Source organism: Astatotilapia calliptera, chromosome 3 (genome assembly GCF_964374335.1).
Source record: "Astatotilapia calliptera chromosome 3, fAstCal68.1, whole genome shotgun sequence".
Classification (NCBI taxonomy): Eukaryota; Metazoa; Chordata; class Actinopteri; order Cichliformes; family Cichlidae; genus Astatotilapia; species Astatotilapia calliptera.
Window position 1 is genome coordinate 72,608,695 of NC_137424.1, and position 16,891 is coordinate 72,625,585.

A 16,891-nucleotide genomic window follows, 5' to 3' on the forward strand; every position below is an offset into this window, starting at 1 on the left:
TACAAGGGAAAACCATCAAAAACCATCACCTCAGTCTTTTTGTCATTGAACAGATTTATCCAGAGGAGAGATGCATCAGTACAAACGATTTCATCCTTTAAACCTGGACTCTGTGAACGGCTGACTGTACGATGTGCTAAAGAATAGAAAACATTATTTCCCATCAGACCATGAGCAACATTCAGGCATGTAACACAGTTACACTTTTATTTTTTACATATTCAGCAGAGAGAGTTAGCTGTGTGCACTACTAAAAAAGGCTGTTCCAATTCTCAGCATCGCTCCTCTCTTTTCCTGAGTCCTTAGCAATTCTCCCTCTCACGATGACGTTTTCCTGGAGGCTAAGGAAAGAGTTTAGGGAAAGAGAACAGGCGCTAATTTTGAGATAACACCCCACGTGGCTACGTTGTGCAGCTGAGTCACGTGACCACGCAGCAACAAATCACAGCAGAGCCGGAAAAGGAGGCGAAGCAAAGTGTCTGTGCAGGAGAGGAGAGTCGAGCAGAGAGAGCTGCTTTTTCATGAAACGGGATGTAAAATACTAAACTTACAGGAACGTATACCACTACCAACGTTTGGATCGATATCTGCATCGATCTGCACACCCTTGTCTCCTGGATTGTAGCTGAGATCAGCGTGAACCACGTGGGTCTCTGCTCCGTCTCTGTGTTTCTTAAGACTTCCAGCTTCATCACGGAGTTTCTCTCGGCTTTTTGTGGGCTCATCTAAAGGTAAGCACCGAGCTAACTTTAATGTGGGTTCCGTTTATGTTGAGTTTAGCTCTGTTGAGAATAATAGATTGCTTGGGATACACTGGAGTTAGACAGACTGTAGAGTTTGATTGCTTGCGACATTATGAAATGGCGGTTGCTAGGGGGTAAGAATGCATATAGAAAAATAGTCTTGGAATATGAACAAAAGGATGGGCTGCAGGGCAGGAGAACAGCCAACCCAGGACAGGAAGCCACAGGTACAAGCCTGGGGGAGGGAAATCAGCCTTTACAATAGGACTTCATAGGATGATCTCCAGATGCATCTGTATTTTATTTTCTTCGCGCGAAAATAAAGACTGTTTTTTGAAGTAAAAGTCTCCGCCTGATCGCTACCATCAAAAAGAATCCGTGAAAGCGCCGTACTTCTTCTTCTTCTTCTTCTTCTTCTTCTTCTTTTTTTTTAACACTATGTAGTCTTAATGTTTATTACGTATTATGGTATACACAAATGCAATAAGCAGCAGGTGCTATAGGCATCTACAAGCAACTGTATATACAATTCTAACATGTGATTAACTAATAGTTACTCAGTGTCACCCTTTCTATGCAAAACTAAGCAACTGAAAATAATCAATACTGCCTTAAAAGTGCACATGTGTAATTTATATAATTACGTCACCACATCTGATTAGAGTAACATTAAGCAGTTTTATATTACACAGAACAACCACAACAGAGCTCTACAATTAATAACATCTAATATCAGCTACTCTGACAATGAGCTGAACATCACTAATCATTACCGGTGCCTTTTTTGAGTCTCTCTGCTTTCCTCTCAATTTCTGTACATTATTTAAAACTCTTAATAAAGTTTATTACTAGTTTATTGCACTTTTTGCAATTTATGTAATTACTACACACTTAATGCATACATATTATTAAAATCTGGGCTATAATGGTTGTATTGATGTATAGCAACTTGAAATGCTCCCAAAAATGGCTCCACAGCATGTAAAAATATAATATAAACTCTGGTGGACTTGGTTCTATGGTAGGTCTTAAAGGGTTAAGAAACACCAGAGAGACTGAAGCTCATCACATTGATCAAGCAGGACTCGTGATCTTCACCAGCAGCTCCCTCACAGGGAAATTTTCTGCACTCCTCCGTAGGCCCACTGCAGGAGATAAACCCAGCATTTCATGAACACTGTGATGGAGACCTTTGGTTTGTGTAATGTTATAAATACTCTGATACTCCCCAGAGGCTCCGGACTTTTACATAAAGATATTATATTTAGTCCTGTGGAAAGTTATATATTTAAGTATTTAAAAATATATGATCCTCTCTGGTTACTCTGGTATGAATAACTCTGAATCACTTTATAGTAAATAGCACACCATCTGCAAAAAACTGTGAAAGAATTCCAGATCACAAGTGTAGCCCTGGCTATATAAGTAGCTCATTATTTAAATTTGTTCATTAATATTGATAGTTAATTGCAAATGTTTAATGTGTTCAAGAATGTATACAAATGCCTGCAAAGTATGTGATGTGTGTCAGTTAAATGCACAACCTTTTTATTTGTATTTTGAGGTTTATGTCATTATTTTTGATATGGTATTGATATGTACTACAGCTCCAGTGAGACCTGAAGTAGTCTCAGGTAGAGGGGTTGGAGTAAGTGGGGAGCCGTGTGCACTCTGCAGGAAGTGAGAGAGACGAGAGCTGAACAGTGTCGAGTGAACGCAGAGTTCATAGAAGGGCGACAGACGTATTTTCGGGTTGACGGATAGTTAACTGGAGTCGAGAACTGTTGTACCCTACTGTGAGTAGGAGGAGACGGACATCTTGCTGGCGTGTCAGAGAGGTCCCTTCTGCTGGTGTGCTGAAGTTATGTGTTCAAGTGGGAGCACGTGGAAAGGACGACTGTGAGTGCTGCTGCCGCGGCCTGCTGGTAGCCGTGACCCAGTTTCACCGCTATCCTCTTGAACTGCCTGGAGGTGTGAGTACTGTTGTTGCACGTGCTTTTTATTTTTACTGCTTGGCAACAAGTGAAGCGACCATATTGTTTTAGGTCCCAATGCACCCGAGCCACGACTCAGGCCTGCAACGAGGGGTTTGCTAGCAGAAAGACTGTAGCACTTGAGGTGTGTGTGTTTGGTGAGAGTGCGTGTGGGCCCACAATATGATTTGATTATTTTGTTTCTGTTGAGGTAGATACCTTACCATTGTTTAACAAACTTTATTGATTTTGCTTATTTTCTTTTGTGTTGTTAATTAAGCATTCACTAAAGTGGAGTTAACTTTATAATTGACCTGCTTGTGTGTGATTTGTTTCCATATAGTGTAGTTTTATTGCATATTTAATACCATAAGCATTAAAAAGGGAGTATCAATAGGAAAGTAACAACAGGAACCCAGGGCCCCTCTCAATAGAACGTGGGACGGGTGTTACACAAGTTTGTAGTTCAACATACAAGTGACGACCTTTGACCTTCATCGGGTTTTATTTAATTGTGTCAGAGAAACTCAAACGTGCTCTTCATGGAGCTGAGTACATCAAGTGTTTAAAACAGAAGCTGTGCAGGTCTGAGATCTGCAGCTCTCTGAAACACCAAACATGTCCTTTTAATGCTGATATACAGTGACACAGCAACAGGGGTGATTAATCCTTTTGTTTTTTTGTCTTTAACTTTATCAATAAAACAGCTGCAGCTTTCACCGACAGCACATGTGGTACATTAACCTTTGTACTGTTTTCATCATAAAGCTGATTCTTCTGTCCTCACACACTCAGGATCTGAAGTTCTTCTCTTACATTTTCTTTCAGTATTACAGTACACTACAGTACATTAATCCATAGTTCTGATTAATGAGGAGTTACTGAAGTACAAGCTTTAAAAAAAATGTTACTGTCTTTACAGATGTGGCAAGAGACTAAAAACATGCTGTAATTTTAAGATATTTAATAATCAGCTCTGCACAGGAGCTGAAGCAGGGTGCAGCCTGTTGCTTTTACAGTATAATACTTGTAATAAAAGTACAGTAACAGTAATTAGTGACTGAGTAGCCCAGAGCGTTTCTCTTGATTTCTTTAGTCGGTGTAAATTCATTCACCTGCGCAGCTAAACGAATCCTGACAGCCGCGTGCTCATCTTAGCTAGCTAGGTCTCAGGACCTAGCTAAGGACGGTAGTTACGCATTAGCTGACAAACACATGTAACTTACTGAAAAAGTGCAGCGGGGCCTCGGGTCCTTCTGTCGGGTAGTCCAGTTTATTGAAGAACACCTCAGGATGTCAGGTTAAAACACTCGGTCATGTTTTCGTAGCGTAAACGCTGGCCCTCCTCTCAGAGCCTATGCTCTATCTCCCAAACAGAGATACACAAGTTTCAGCTGCCAGTCAAAGCTGTTATGATAATGTTTCCCCCAATTTAACATCGCCGCGGTAGAAATTAGAATCAAACTTATGGGAATGGCGACCCCTTGGACAGAAATCAGCGTGATGAGAACTATTGAAAACTAAAGAAAGAATCTTTGGAAAAAAATTATCTGAGGAGAATAAATTTATTTAACACTTCCCCCATCGGACCCCCACCCCACCCGCTAACATGGAGCAAGTGGGGTTTATGATCTATACTGCAGCCAGACACCAGGGGGCAATAGAGACGTTTTGGCTTCATTTTTGGGGTGCTGTCACATCGTCCATCTTTTATACAGTCATTGGGTAAAACCCAGAAGTGGCCATGTACAGCCACCATATATCAAACACTTCTGAGCTAAATTTTACAACAGACTGATAGATCTTTCCTCTCTATCGATGCAGTGTACTGTACTCTTTACTATTGTTGGGCAATAGACCCTTTTAAACAGTGTAAACCCTCTCAAAGGAATTTACAATTATCTTTACTGTGTCCACATCAGTGATTGGGGAAACCAAAACAATCACATTTAACACTGGAAGAACTACCTCATTCTTTAGGTGCTTCAGGCATGTTTGAGGCCTATCAAAAATCCCTCAATGAAATGTGACGAACCCCAAATCTTACGTTTAGGGTGTCAAACAATGTGTCAGAATTCAGTACACATGTCAAAAGAACTCACAACTATTATTGTTTCCTCGGACAATGAGGATCTAATGCACTTATGCATCAGGAACTTACATGCTAGGAAAACAGTCTCACTACCATGCAAAATGTACAGAAGTAATTATTAGTCAATTAACTGTGAAATGCACATGCTATAATTACTCCAGTCACTTTTACTCAGGCTCAGGAATCTAAAAGAGTTTGATGTTCGGAGAGTCATGTAAATGCATAGGGTAGAGGTTTAATACCTGTACATGAACGGTTAATCCCACAAATCATAGTTTAAAAAAAAGCCATGGAAAAAAATCATCATGAAAAAACTCATGGAAAACATAGAAAGCATTGTTTAATGTTAAACCTGGATAAACCTGGAATCCCTCCTTTTGACACATGGTCTCTCCCATGAGTCAACTCATCAGAACTAGGGTTAGTTAGAAAAGGGTTAGTTAGATCATTCCTCAGGCAATATCAGGGCTTCTCCTCCGGAGTAATTTCGCTCCAGCCCTGTAAACCCTGTGTTAGAGAATAAAATCAGTATTAATGTCTTGTTAAGTGGGTCTGCCTGGAGCTCGCATCCACACCAAAATTACCTAGAAACAAACATCAGTGAGTAAATACAAACTTCACACTTGCAAACAACTGTTGGGTCATAGGAGTAATGAGGCATCCCACACCACAGACACAAGTGTGCCATGTGCAGTTATTTCCCCAAATCATTAAAAACACTCCTGTTGCCATAATTTGCCCAAATTATGGATCATTCCATCTGTTCAATCAAAACTGTCACTCACTTGTTTTCACACTATGAGCTCAACAGTGATATGATAATGAGCCCAACACTAAGATGTTCTGTGTTCACTGCACATCCTGCTTCACCTTCACTCATGTCTGTCTGTGCCGAATCCTCTACAAAGACCCTCAGAGAAAAAAAAACAATAGCAGTGGAGCGTCCTGGCGGTCAGGTCTGGATCATCAGACTCCAGAGGTGCTGCTGTAAATCATGTGGTCAACCCTCCTTTTCTGTGAAGGAAGTAAGTGCACTGTTACAAAAAAACAAAACAAAACCATATTAGGCCTTGTTCAGGACATGTCTAAATATATATTTAAAAAAACTGTCTTTCTCTTACACAAAGAAAACAACCCAAACCTAACTGGCAGAATCAGTCTGGTACTATGACAAAACCCCCAAATCCGCCAGAAATCACAGGAAAAGTTTTGCTTCCTGGTGAAACAACATGCTGTAGGGATTAGAATCTGCCATGCAGTGTTGCAGTCGCTGCTTCTGGCTTTAGTTGATGACTGATGCTTACATGGTCTGAAATCAAACTTAAGAGTCACTACCTTTGTTCATGTTCCCCACATCATATTTACTGGTTGCCCACAAGTGCTCAAGAATATCACACGATTCTGGAAAGTCTGGGGCCAACTGACCTAGTTCCACCTGCAAGATACACAGAGAAATTTCTCCCCCTTTTGATTAGCAGCTGCACAGTTCACACAACACTAATTTTCGCCATTAAATGCTTCCTAAACACTTCATGGCAGTATTTCATCACTAGAATGTGAATTCCTTCCCCAGGTCTGTGCTTTTTCACTCCTTTTTCATTTTCACAGACCCAATCATTGTATTTAACTTTTCTTCTCTTTTTTTCCCCCAACACAAAACATGTGACATGTTGTCGTGCAAGCTTCACCCATACATCAGGAACAAGAAACTCATTTCAACCCTCTGTTACATCTTATTCACTTGTTTTATAATCCAGTCATCTTTCCCTGATCTAGTAACAATCAAGTAATTTGCATATCAGCTCATAACCCACTAAGTTGACAGGACAACAGAAATGCATGTTCAATATATTATCACAAAAGAGAATTTGGTCCATACAGTAAATTATTTGTCCTGCACCAATCAAGCAGAAAGCATCTGACAATTTACTATATTAACAACTAAATTTATTGTCTGATCACTGGTTGGTCAAACCAGAATCTCTCCTCTTTTTCTTTTTTTCCCCCTTTCACCAAAAGTTTCACCTATTGTCCTGCAACCTGGAGAGTTAATTGCCAGCAGTGGATACAATTTACACTATTTTAACACTGACGACAGATAACAAGCTGATCTTCATTGCATGTGTGTGTTTGTGTCAGAAAGGGTCTTATTGCCAAATGTTGAGCAGGTTTACAACATTAGGAAATTGCTGCGGTACTTAGTGCAAAAATACTGTCATATAATGCTTAAATAAACATAAATATAAAAATTAAAAGTGCTAAGTAGATAGATAGATATATACATGATATATACATGAGTGCAGGTGGTGATCAGTGCCAAACATGGAATGATGCAGTGAACACAGTGTAGGGTCATGTGTTAGTGGTGGGATGTCATGTGGTTATTGTTCATGAGTCCAACAGCAGAGGGAAAGAAACTGTTCTTATGGCGAGAGGTTCTGGTGCGAATGGACTGGAGCCTCCTGCCTGAGGGGAGCAAGTGGTTGACAGGGACGGATTTTCTCCTGTCACTTTCTTGGCCTTTATAGCTTCGTCATATTGCACTTTATGGTGACGTTTAAGGTGGTTATACAAATTCGTAGTGTTAGCTTGCGGTCCTGCTACTATGGCAAAACACAGCTTGCAAATTATGTCTTTTTGACTCTCATCATCTTCTTTGAAACCAAAAAACTTCCACACGGAGGAATGAGAACCTTTTCTTGGAAAAGGTTAATGTTACAGTGGGGTTGTCATTCTCACCGCCTTCAGCGAGCTTTTCCTCTGCACTCATTATGTTTTCTCCCCTCAGGCAGTTTCTCTCACGTGCTCTTAGAGCTGGGCGATAGAATGATAACAATATGTATTGTGAAATAACTTTTTCTCGATAGAAAAATTTAACTATTGCAATAGGCCTCACCGCTCTAGTCCTCTTAAAAAAAAAAAGAACAGCCAATCCAAATTAAGTAGTGCAGAGCTGAACCAATCACAGCCGCAGCGTCACGTCACGTGACTTGTTACGTACAGCACAAGTGCCAAGCCACATATGTGTATTTGTTTTGGGAAGCAGCCAGCCGCCGTGTTGCCCGGGTAATGGAGGAAATGAGTGTGCCAACTAGAGAAAAATCAACCGAGAGCATGATCGAAGGTTATCGGAGAATAAAACCAATGATGGTTCCAATGCCGGAGAGATTGTCGAACGGAAGAGCCATAGAAGTTCCGTAGTGTGAAGGTATTTCAGCTATTTCAAGTCAAACAGAGTAGCGCGCACTGTAAATTGCACCGAAAGCAAGTCTGGAAATACAATAAACCGGTCCATGCTCAATCTCTGACTGAAAGCGCTAATTCGTCATTCATCAAACATTGTTTAAACTGTTTGAAAAGCTAAGCTATACAACAAGGAGAGATTGAGAATTTCCTTTTAATTCTCAGTTTATTTGATATTAACAAAAGTTAGTCAATTTTGTCTGTTCTTCTGTAAAACAAACTAAGATTTATTTTTAGAATTAATAATTTCTAAGTGGAATTGACAATTTAGTCTGTTTTGTTTGTTCTATTTTGAAACTTAAACGCTTTAGCGGCTGCCTTTTGTGTAGTTTGCAATATTTGCCTTTGTTTAGCTGAAAAAGTCTCATGTTTCTTAAGTACATCTACCCTGTTGAAATTATGGGAAATAATTATTTAAATCAAAAAAAGCTGCTGATTATTTCACATTTTACTTACAAATATAGTTATTTGGCTTATATCGTGATATATATCATTATCGTCTGAAATGAAAAAAGAAAAAACATATCGTCATATGAAAAAATCTCATATCGCCCAGCTCTACGTGCTCTGTTGTTTTTTCCCCCCTGCCCGCTGGCGTCTGTATCACATGGTATGAGGCTCTGCCCTTGTCATTTGTTGAGCATGAAGAGTGAGCGCTTATTTTCATGTAGATTATGTCCCAGATCAAAATGCGGTGCAATTGTGGGTTTTTTGTTTTTTTAAAAAACATTGTCATTTGGAAATGAGATCACATAAAAGTATGAATTGAAATCGCGATTTTCTAACATTTAGTTGATAGCATTATTTAGGGCTGCACAAACAGATTTTTTATTTTTTTATTTTAAAGATTTGTTATATAAGGATACCACAGGCTGAATTGTAGATGGTGCTGCTTGGGTCCAAACTGTCATACAATATGAAAAATGAGAATATCATGGAATGCTGTCACAGTCTGGCAGAGGCAGACTGTATGGAGTGATGTAGAGGAGCCAAAATGGAACGTGAAATAAAACTTGACCCCGATCTCGGTAGAACAGAGGTTCATGGCAAAGCCGTTCAGGGGGGCCGACCCGGAGGTCGACAGCATAGCAGTTCAAAGGTTCACGGGGTCGGCCACAAGTCCAACGGTGGCGACGGAGGAGATCAGGGGGCCGACCACGTGGAAGGTGGCAGCGGCGAAGCAGGCACGGCTGGACAGCTTAGCTGACGGCCGGTGGTGATGTGGGCGTGTACATGGACCCTCGGGTGGCTTGGTGGGGTCCCGGCCATCACAATGCCCTATACCTGCAGAAAAGGCTAACATTGTTATCTTTTTAAGAAGAAAAAAAAATTTTAAAAAAACCCCCCAGCTAAACATGAGGTTTTTGGACAAAGTGTGTGTTCTCCATTCTTTAAGCACTGGTTCGAGCACTGTTTAAGCACCGGCACCGTTTCAAAAGTACCGGTTTGGTACGGGTATCGGATAAAACCTAAATGATACCCATCCCTACTGCTGCATCGACATGGACATGGAGACAGGCGGGAGACTCAACATGCCAACTTTAACTCCTGTAGCTGGTGTAGGGAGAGCTGCGTCACACAGGGGATGGAGTGGTTCAGTCTGCATTCTGGGCGGCTGCTGCCTTGGCAGTGAATGGGAAACTCCTCCAGTTGTAGCCAAAACAGTTTTTGTGATGCTCCGATAAACGCTCCACAAAAAACGGATTGGCAGCAATAATCCAACATAGCTGGACCTGAATAGATTCCTTCTCCACCTTCTGCAGAGAAGATAATCCAAAATCCATGGAGCTGTGCGACGTGGACACTAAACTAAAAAAAGTTTGTGAAATGAATGTCTGCTGGGTCCCACATGGTCAGATGGCTCTGTCACAGTCTGGCAGAGGCAGACTGTATGGAGTGACATAGAGGACCCAAAATGCTGACAAAAATGGAACGTGGAACAAAACTTGAATTAGCAAAAAGTGAGCAGTTTAATGAGGCTGTTAAAAAAGAAAAAAAAATACAACAAAGGCAAACTGAAGTAAAACTAACATTAACCTAAACTGAAAGAACTAAACAAACAACATGAAATCTAAAAGCATGGAGACAACCTGACAAAAAACAACCAGAAACACAGACTAAATACACACATGGGTGATTGGGGGAAGTGGAAACACATGGGGAAACAGCTGACACTAGTCTGACATAACGAGACAAAGGAAGCAAAGCTGACTACTCTGACATAGGATACAGACCTTCAAAATAAAACAGGAAACATGAGACGCAGACATGACATTACAAACTTGATAACATAAGACACGCAGCATGAAACACAAAGGGTGAGGGAAACTTAAATACAGGGGAAGAAAATAAAAGAGGAATCTAATAACCAAATGAACTTCGCTGACCTAAAGAACTTAAACATAAGCCATAAACATCAAAAATGAACTAGAATTCAAAACACTGGTTCAAAAGACCCAGGAACGTGACAAATGCATAAATAACTGAGCTGCTGAAGCAGGTATATAGTGCCGAATCAACTTAAAATTAAATTAACTTAAAACAATTCAGATTAGCCTTGAACGTTTTAGCAATCTCCCTTACATGCTTGTCAAATTTAAGAAGTAGATCAAAAATTATTCCTAAAAACTTAAAATCTTTGACCTCTTTTATTTCTTCGTTCCTTAACTGGATATGAAACTCATCGTTTATCTGATCATTAGGAACAAGAAACTAAGAATCTGTTAGTCTCACTCATTTAAACCCTCTGCTGCATTCTGTTCACCCCTGCTATCATTCAATCATCTTTCCTAATATAATATTAGTCCACTAGTTCATATATCGCTTCTCATCTTACTAAGTGAACCGAACAACATAATAAAATCAGAAACACAGGCTTAAAATACCATCTGGTATTCATGAGCTTCATTGCGTGTGTGTATGTGTTAGTAGGATTAAAACATTCTGTGCTTATGTATGTCATTTTAATTACTTTCCCCTTTTTCTGAAACAAATCTCTTTTTACTACACCTTGTTTCAGAAACATCTAAAGAAGAAAGTCTCTATTGTAGTCAGGCACAGCTAAATTCTGCTTGTGAGTTAACCTAGCCAACCACACTGTGTGTTGTTAACGCCTTCAACATGTACCAACTCGTGATGTGTGCCACTTCCTCTATGTCCTCTATTTGTACCACCATATGGAGGACCGCAAGAGCCACACACACATCGAAATACAGAATTCTTAGATGATGAATTGTAGAATAAATTCTCCATTTGTAAAATAATTTTAGAATTCCACATTAACAAAGTGAGTTTTGAAATGTCTTTTTAAAAACCTCATTACTATCCTAGGGGAGCTAGGATGGTAATGAGGTGCTTGGAGATGTTGTAGGTGGCTGAGTTTATACTGCTACCATTGAGACTGATCAGGACTCCGTCTTTGTGGATCTATGGAAGTCCAAATATACAGGGTGTAGCATCCCCTGGGTAAAAGCGGCGATATGCAGGGGGGTCAGTGATGTTTCCTTTCAAGTTCTTGTAGGCAACTGATGACTTTCTTTTTGTAGTTGCTTCTGGGGTTTCACCTTGAAGCTTCATAGGTATTGTTGTCACTGAGGAGTTTAGTCATGTTTATTTGCTCTGCTTCTTTTTGTCAGGGATAAAATACAAATATATACTTTTTGTGTCCCAGCTGAGTAACAGGAGGAGAAGAGTGGTGGTGCAGCAGAGGATAAATTTCAGCCATTTGGACTCAGCTCAGCCACTACAGAGGAAAGAATGTCTTCAACACAAAAGGTGAGAAAAACATCACAGTTACTCTGTTATTGAAACTGTGTGTACAGCTTGTTGGTTTTTAAAAACCTGTTAACAGCAGCTTTATCTTTTCCATCCTGGGCTCCTCCATATATACAGAATCTACATTCACAACCAAAAACCACAGAAGTTACAAGAAAATACAAAGATCATATTTCCTACACACACTGAAACAACAATATCATCAGTTGAACTCTGATTTTTTTCTGAAGTAAAAGAGTTTCACTGATGATCAATATTTCTTCAATAATGTCATTTTGTACAACTCTCATTGTAGCAGATCATTGTAATGTGATACTATCACCAGAAGGTGGTGGTAACACACCTACAATGTGCTTTTTGACATGTTTGATTCCACCAATGGAGGGAGTTTCAGTTTGTTGCACGACTGAATTTCACTCACTGCCTGTGTTTGTATCTCTGTCACTGCAGGACCAACATGGAGCAAGAAGTCAGCGCTCTCAGGAGGCCGACAAACCTTACAGAAGTAAGGGAGAGGAAACCTACAGCTGTGATGAGTGTGGGAAGTATTTTGTCCAGGCTGGAGACTTGAAAACACACCAACTCATTCACAGTGGAGTTAAACCTTACAGCTGTTACTTGTGTGGAAAATCTTTTACCCAGGCTGGAAACTTAAAAACACACCAACTCATCCACAGTGGAGTTAAACCTTACAGCTGTGAGTTGTGTGGAAAGTCTTTTACCCTGGCTCAAAGTCTAAAAGCTCACCAACTCATCCACAGTGGAATTAAACCTTACAGCTGTGACTTGTGTGGAAAGTCTTCTACCCGGGCTGGAGACTTGAAAAAACACCAACTCATCCACAGTGGAGTTAAACCTTACAGCTGTGACTTGTGTGGAACGTCTTTTACCCGGGCGGAACACCTTAAAACACACCAACTCATCCACAGTGGAGTTAAACCTTACAGCTGTGAGTTGTGTGGAAAATCTTTTGTGTTGGCTCAATACTTAAAAAGACACCAACTCATCCACAGTGGAGTTAAACCTCACAGCTGTGACTTGTGTGGAAAGTCTTTTACCCGGGCTGGAGACTTAAAAAAACACCAAGTCATCCACATTGGATTTAAAGCGTACAACTGTGACTTGTGTGGAAAGTCTTTTACCCAGGCTGAAGGTTTAAAAAAACACCAAGTCATCCACATTGGATTTAAAGCATACAACTGTGACTTGTGTGGAAAGTCTTTTACCCAGGCTCAAAGTCTAAAAAAACACCAACTCATCCACAGTGGGGTAAAGCCTTACAGCTGTGAGTTGTGTGGAAAGTCTTTTACCCAGGCTCAAAGTCTAAAAAAACACCAACTCATCCATAGTGGAGTCAAACCTTACAGCTGTGACTTGTGTGGAAAGTCTTTTACCCGGGCTGGAGACTTGAAAAAACACCAACTCATCCACAGTGGAGTTAAACCTTACAGCTGTGAGTTGTGTGGAAAGTCTTTTACCCAGGCTGGACACTTAAAAACTCACCAACTCATCCACAGTGGAGTTAAAGCGTACAGTTGTGACTTGTGTGGAAAGTCTTTTACCCAAGCTGGAGACTTAAAATCTCACCAACTCATACACAGTGGAGTTAAAGCGTACAGCTGTGAGTTGTGTGGAAAGTCTTTTACCCTGTCTGAAGGTTTAAAAAGACACCAAATCATTCACAGCGGAGTTAAACCTTACAGCTGTGACTTGTGTGGAAAGTCTTTTACCTTGTCTGAAAGTTTAAACAGACACCAAATCATTCACAGTGGAGTTAAAGCTTACAGCTGTGACTTGTGTGGAAAGTCTTTTACCCTGTCTGAAGGTTTAAAAAGACACCAAGTCATCCACAGTGGAGTTAAACCTTACAGCTGTGATTTCTGTGGAAAGTCTTTTACCCAGGCTGGACACTTAAAAACACACCAAGTCATCCACAGTGGAGTTAAACCTTACAGCTGTAAATTGTGTGGAAAGTCTTTTGCTCAAAATAGCGACTTACAGAAGCATCTAGTTACCCATTCTGGAATTAAGGCGTACAGCTGCGACTTTTGTGGAAAAAGGTTCAGCGACAAACAGTACCGAAATATTCACCTACGGATTCACACTGGAATTGATGTTTCCTGCTGTGACCAGTGTGGGAAACTGTTTGCAACAGATGCACAGTTACAACGACACATGTTTAGCCACTCTGAGGAGAGACCTTATAAATGTGACCTGTGTGAGAAGACTTTTAAATCTCCACATCAGCTGAATAAACACCAACAGATCCACACAAGGAAGTAACTCTACAAGTGCAGTTACTGTGAGGTATGTATTTAGTTTTATCTTGTAATTGTAACCTGATTGCTTGGAACAAGTCTGATCAGTAAACTTATGGAGTTATACTGAATGAACTGTTTTGAAAAATGAAGACTCATTTTCACTCAGTAAGCTGAGTGTTGTAATGTAAACAGTAAAATGTAATTGGACGTTGGCAGAGATGCTTTTTATTTCAGGCAACGTTCAGGATAAAAATGTTGAAGGAATTCCCTGACTTACAATGTCTTTGTTTAGAAGCGGAGCGAAGCACACTGATCCATTTCTCAACCCTGTCGTCACTGTGGTGGTGGGAAAGCGTTTCTCTGTGACCTATGTAGAAAAACTTCTAATCATCAACGGGACCAAAAAACACATCAACGTAGCCACACTGGAGACAAAATGAACTACTGCAAAGAATGTGGGAGAGGCTTCCACACACCAAGTACATTAAAAATACATGAACTCTTCCACAGTGGAGTCAAAAAGCACATCTGTGACCAGTGTGGGTCATCCTTCACCACTGCAGGAGGGACACCATACAAGTGCAGACACTGTGACAAAAGCTGGTCACAATCAGGTCATCGTAACAAACATGAACGTACACACATGGAAGTGAACTTCAGCTGTGACCAGTGTGACAAGAGCTTCAGGAATCTCAGTTCATACTTCAAACACAAACGATCCCACGCTGTAAATAAACTGTTTCACTGTTACCAACGTGCAAAAACATTCACTTCATTATCTGCTCTGTGCAAACATCAGCCTGAGCATGCAGGACTGAAATCACTGGATCACAATGAATCTGAAGAGAGAGAAAGATCCTCTTCTGGTTTCAGGGTCAGACTTAAAAACCTTGAGATCAGGCTCCACAGAGTTTAGATGGAATCTCCTGTAAAGAGTGTCAGCTGATGTCACACTTGGATCTGATGAGGTAGCTCTGATTTCTGGACCTGCAGTGAATAATTCTGAATGTTACATTTAGGAAGCTGCATGTATAGATATGTATATCAAGTTTATTTTTTTTACTTTTAGGGATTTTAATTCTCTAAAATGTTATCCCTGTTACATTTTATTCTTTGTTTCCTTAGGACACAGTAGTGTTTAGTAGTTGTATTCATTTTATGTGTTACCTAAGTTAAATTTCAATCCTTCATTCATATTTAATCTTTTGCTGTTGTAAAATCTTCTCTTAAATCATTTTCTCCCAAAACTGCAAATGTTTTCACAGCAATTGCTCTAAAACTTCCAAAATGAACTAAATCTGTCCACCAGCTTTGAAACGACACCTGCTGTGACTTTATGTCCAGAAAAAAGAAACTCAAGCTAAACTGGTTTTGGGCTGTATTTCCATATAATGCCAGTTTGTACCAGAAGATGAACCAGTGAGTCAGTGTAACCTTTATTCAATTAGGCAAAGACCACATTCGTATTCACAGAGGCAGCAAAGAAATGTTGAAAGTTAAAAACAGCAGCACACATCAGGACCATTTTAAAGATCACAGATGACTACTTTTACTTAATTCAAATTCCTTCAAATTTTGGCTCCTCCTTTCACTTTAGTGTATTTACTATATCCTTGAAGTCCACATGTTGTTTTTTAATAAATTCATTTTGATCCACATGTTCTGCAGCTGTTTCCCTGTTGATTTGAAGTTTGTATTATGAAATCCTGATAATGTTAAAGCGTTAGTTATATTTCAAATCAAATCAAATCACTTTTATTGTCACATCACATGTGCAGGTACATTGGTACAGTACATGTGAGTGAAATTCTTGTGTGCGAGCTTCACAAGCAACAGAGTTGTGCAAATACAATAACGTAAACAAGAAAAATACAAGAATGGCTACATCTGAAACTAATAAATATATGTACAGTATATAATAGTATATGCATTCCTGGATGTGTATACTAAATATTTTTCTACGTGTGTGTGTGTGTGTGTGTGTGTGTGTACACACATATTTTACAAGTTAAATAGAGTAAACAATAAATAAATATATAAAAATATACAGAGTTGAGACATGTGCAAAACAGTGGCATTTACTGTACAGTATGGAGTGCATAATGTTGAAGTTCCAGTAGTGAAGCTGAGTTGTTTATGAAGTGTTCAGCAGTCTGATGGCCTGATGGAAAAAGCTGTCTCTCAGTCTGCTGGTACGGGACCGGATGCTGCAGAACCTCCTTCCTGATGAAAGTAGTCTGAACAGTTTATGGCTGGGGTGACTGGAGTCCTTGATGATCCTCCCCGCTTTCCTCAGGCAGCGCTTCCTGTAGATGTCTTGGAGGGGGGGAAGCTCACCTCCAATTATCCGTTCAGAGCACCGCACTACTCGCTGGAGAGCTTTGCAGTTGTAGGCGGTGCTGTTGCCATACCAGGTGGTGATGCATCCAGTGAGGATGCTCTCAATGGCACAGTGATAGAAGGTCCTGAGGATGCGGGGGTTCATGCCAAATCTTTTCAGTCTCCTGAGAAAGAAGAGGCGCTGCTGCGCCTTCTTCACTGTTTTGTTTATGTGTACTGACCATGTAAGATCCTCAGCAAGATGTACACCAAGGAACCGGAAGCTGCTCACTCTCTCCACAGCAGCGCCGTTGATGGTGATGGGGGTGTGTACTTCTCTGCACCTCCGGAAGTCCACTATCAACTCCTTTGTCTTTGCGACGTTGAGGGTGAGATGGTTGTCTTGACACCAGTGGGTCAGGGCGCTGACCTCCTCCCTGTAGGCCGTCTCATCACCATTGATGATAAGACCCACCACTGTAGTGT

The 16,891-nt window shown here is 40.4% G+C and overlaps 1 protein-coding gene and 1 long non-coding RNA gene across 4 annotated transcripts; one reads left to right on the top strand and one right to left on the bottom strand.

Moving 5' to 3' along the window:
- The first annotated feature begins 460 nt into the window (after positions 1-460).
- On the top strand, positions 461-15,744 carry LOC113010583 (uncharacterized). Of its 3 annotated transcripts, none has more exons than XM_080299130.1 (4): positions 461-731; positions 11,722-11,825; positions 12,276-14,132; positions 14,379-15,744. In XM_080299130.1, exons 2-3 carry the CDS (start codon positions 11,808-11,810, stop codon positions 14,106-14,108), a joined length of 1,851 nt encoding a protein of 616 aa, XP_080155256.1. In that variant the 5' UTR covers positions 461-731; positions 11,722-11,807; the 3' UTR covers positions 14,109-14,132; positions 14,379-15,744. The 3 variants fall into 3 exon arrangements, with proteins under 3 accessions (XP_080155256.1, XP_080155258.1, XP_080155257.1); XM_080299132.1 differs by having other exon boundaries at positions 14,382-15,744; XM_080299131.1 differs by lacking the exon at positions 461-731 and adding an exon at positions 2,411-2,716.
- On the bottom strand, positions 8,874-10,913 carry LOC113011250 (uncharacterized). Its single transcript, XR_013906579.1, has 2 exons — positions 9,494-10,913; positions 8,874-9,335 (listed from the first exon to the last, which is right to left on the bottom strand). It is a non-coding gene; the product is annotated as an uncharacterized LOC113011250 (long non-coding RNA).
- Positions 15,745-16,891: the final 1,147 nt, after the last annotated feature.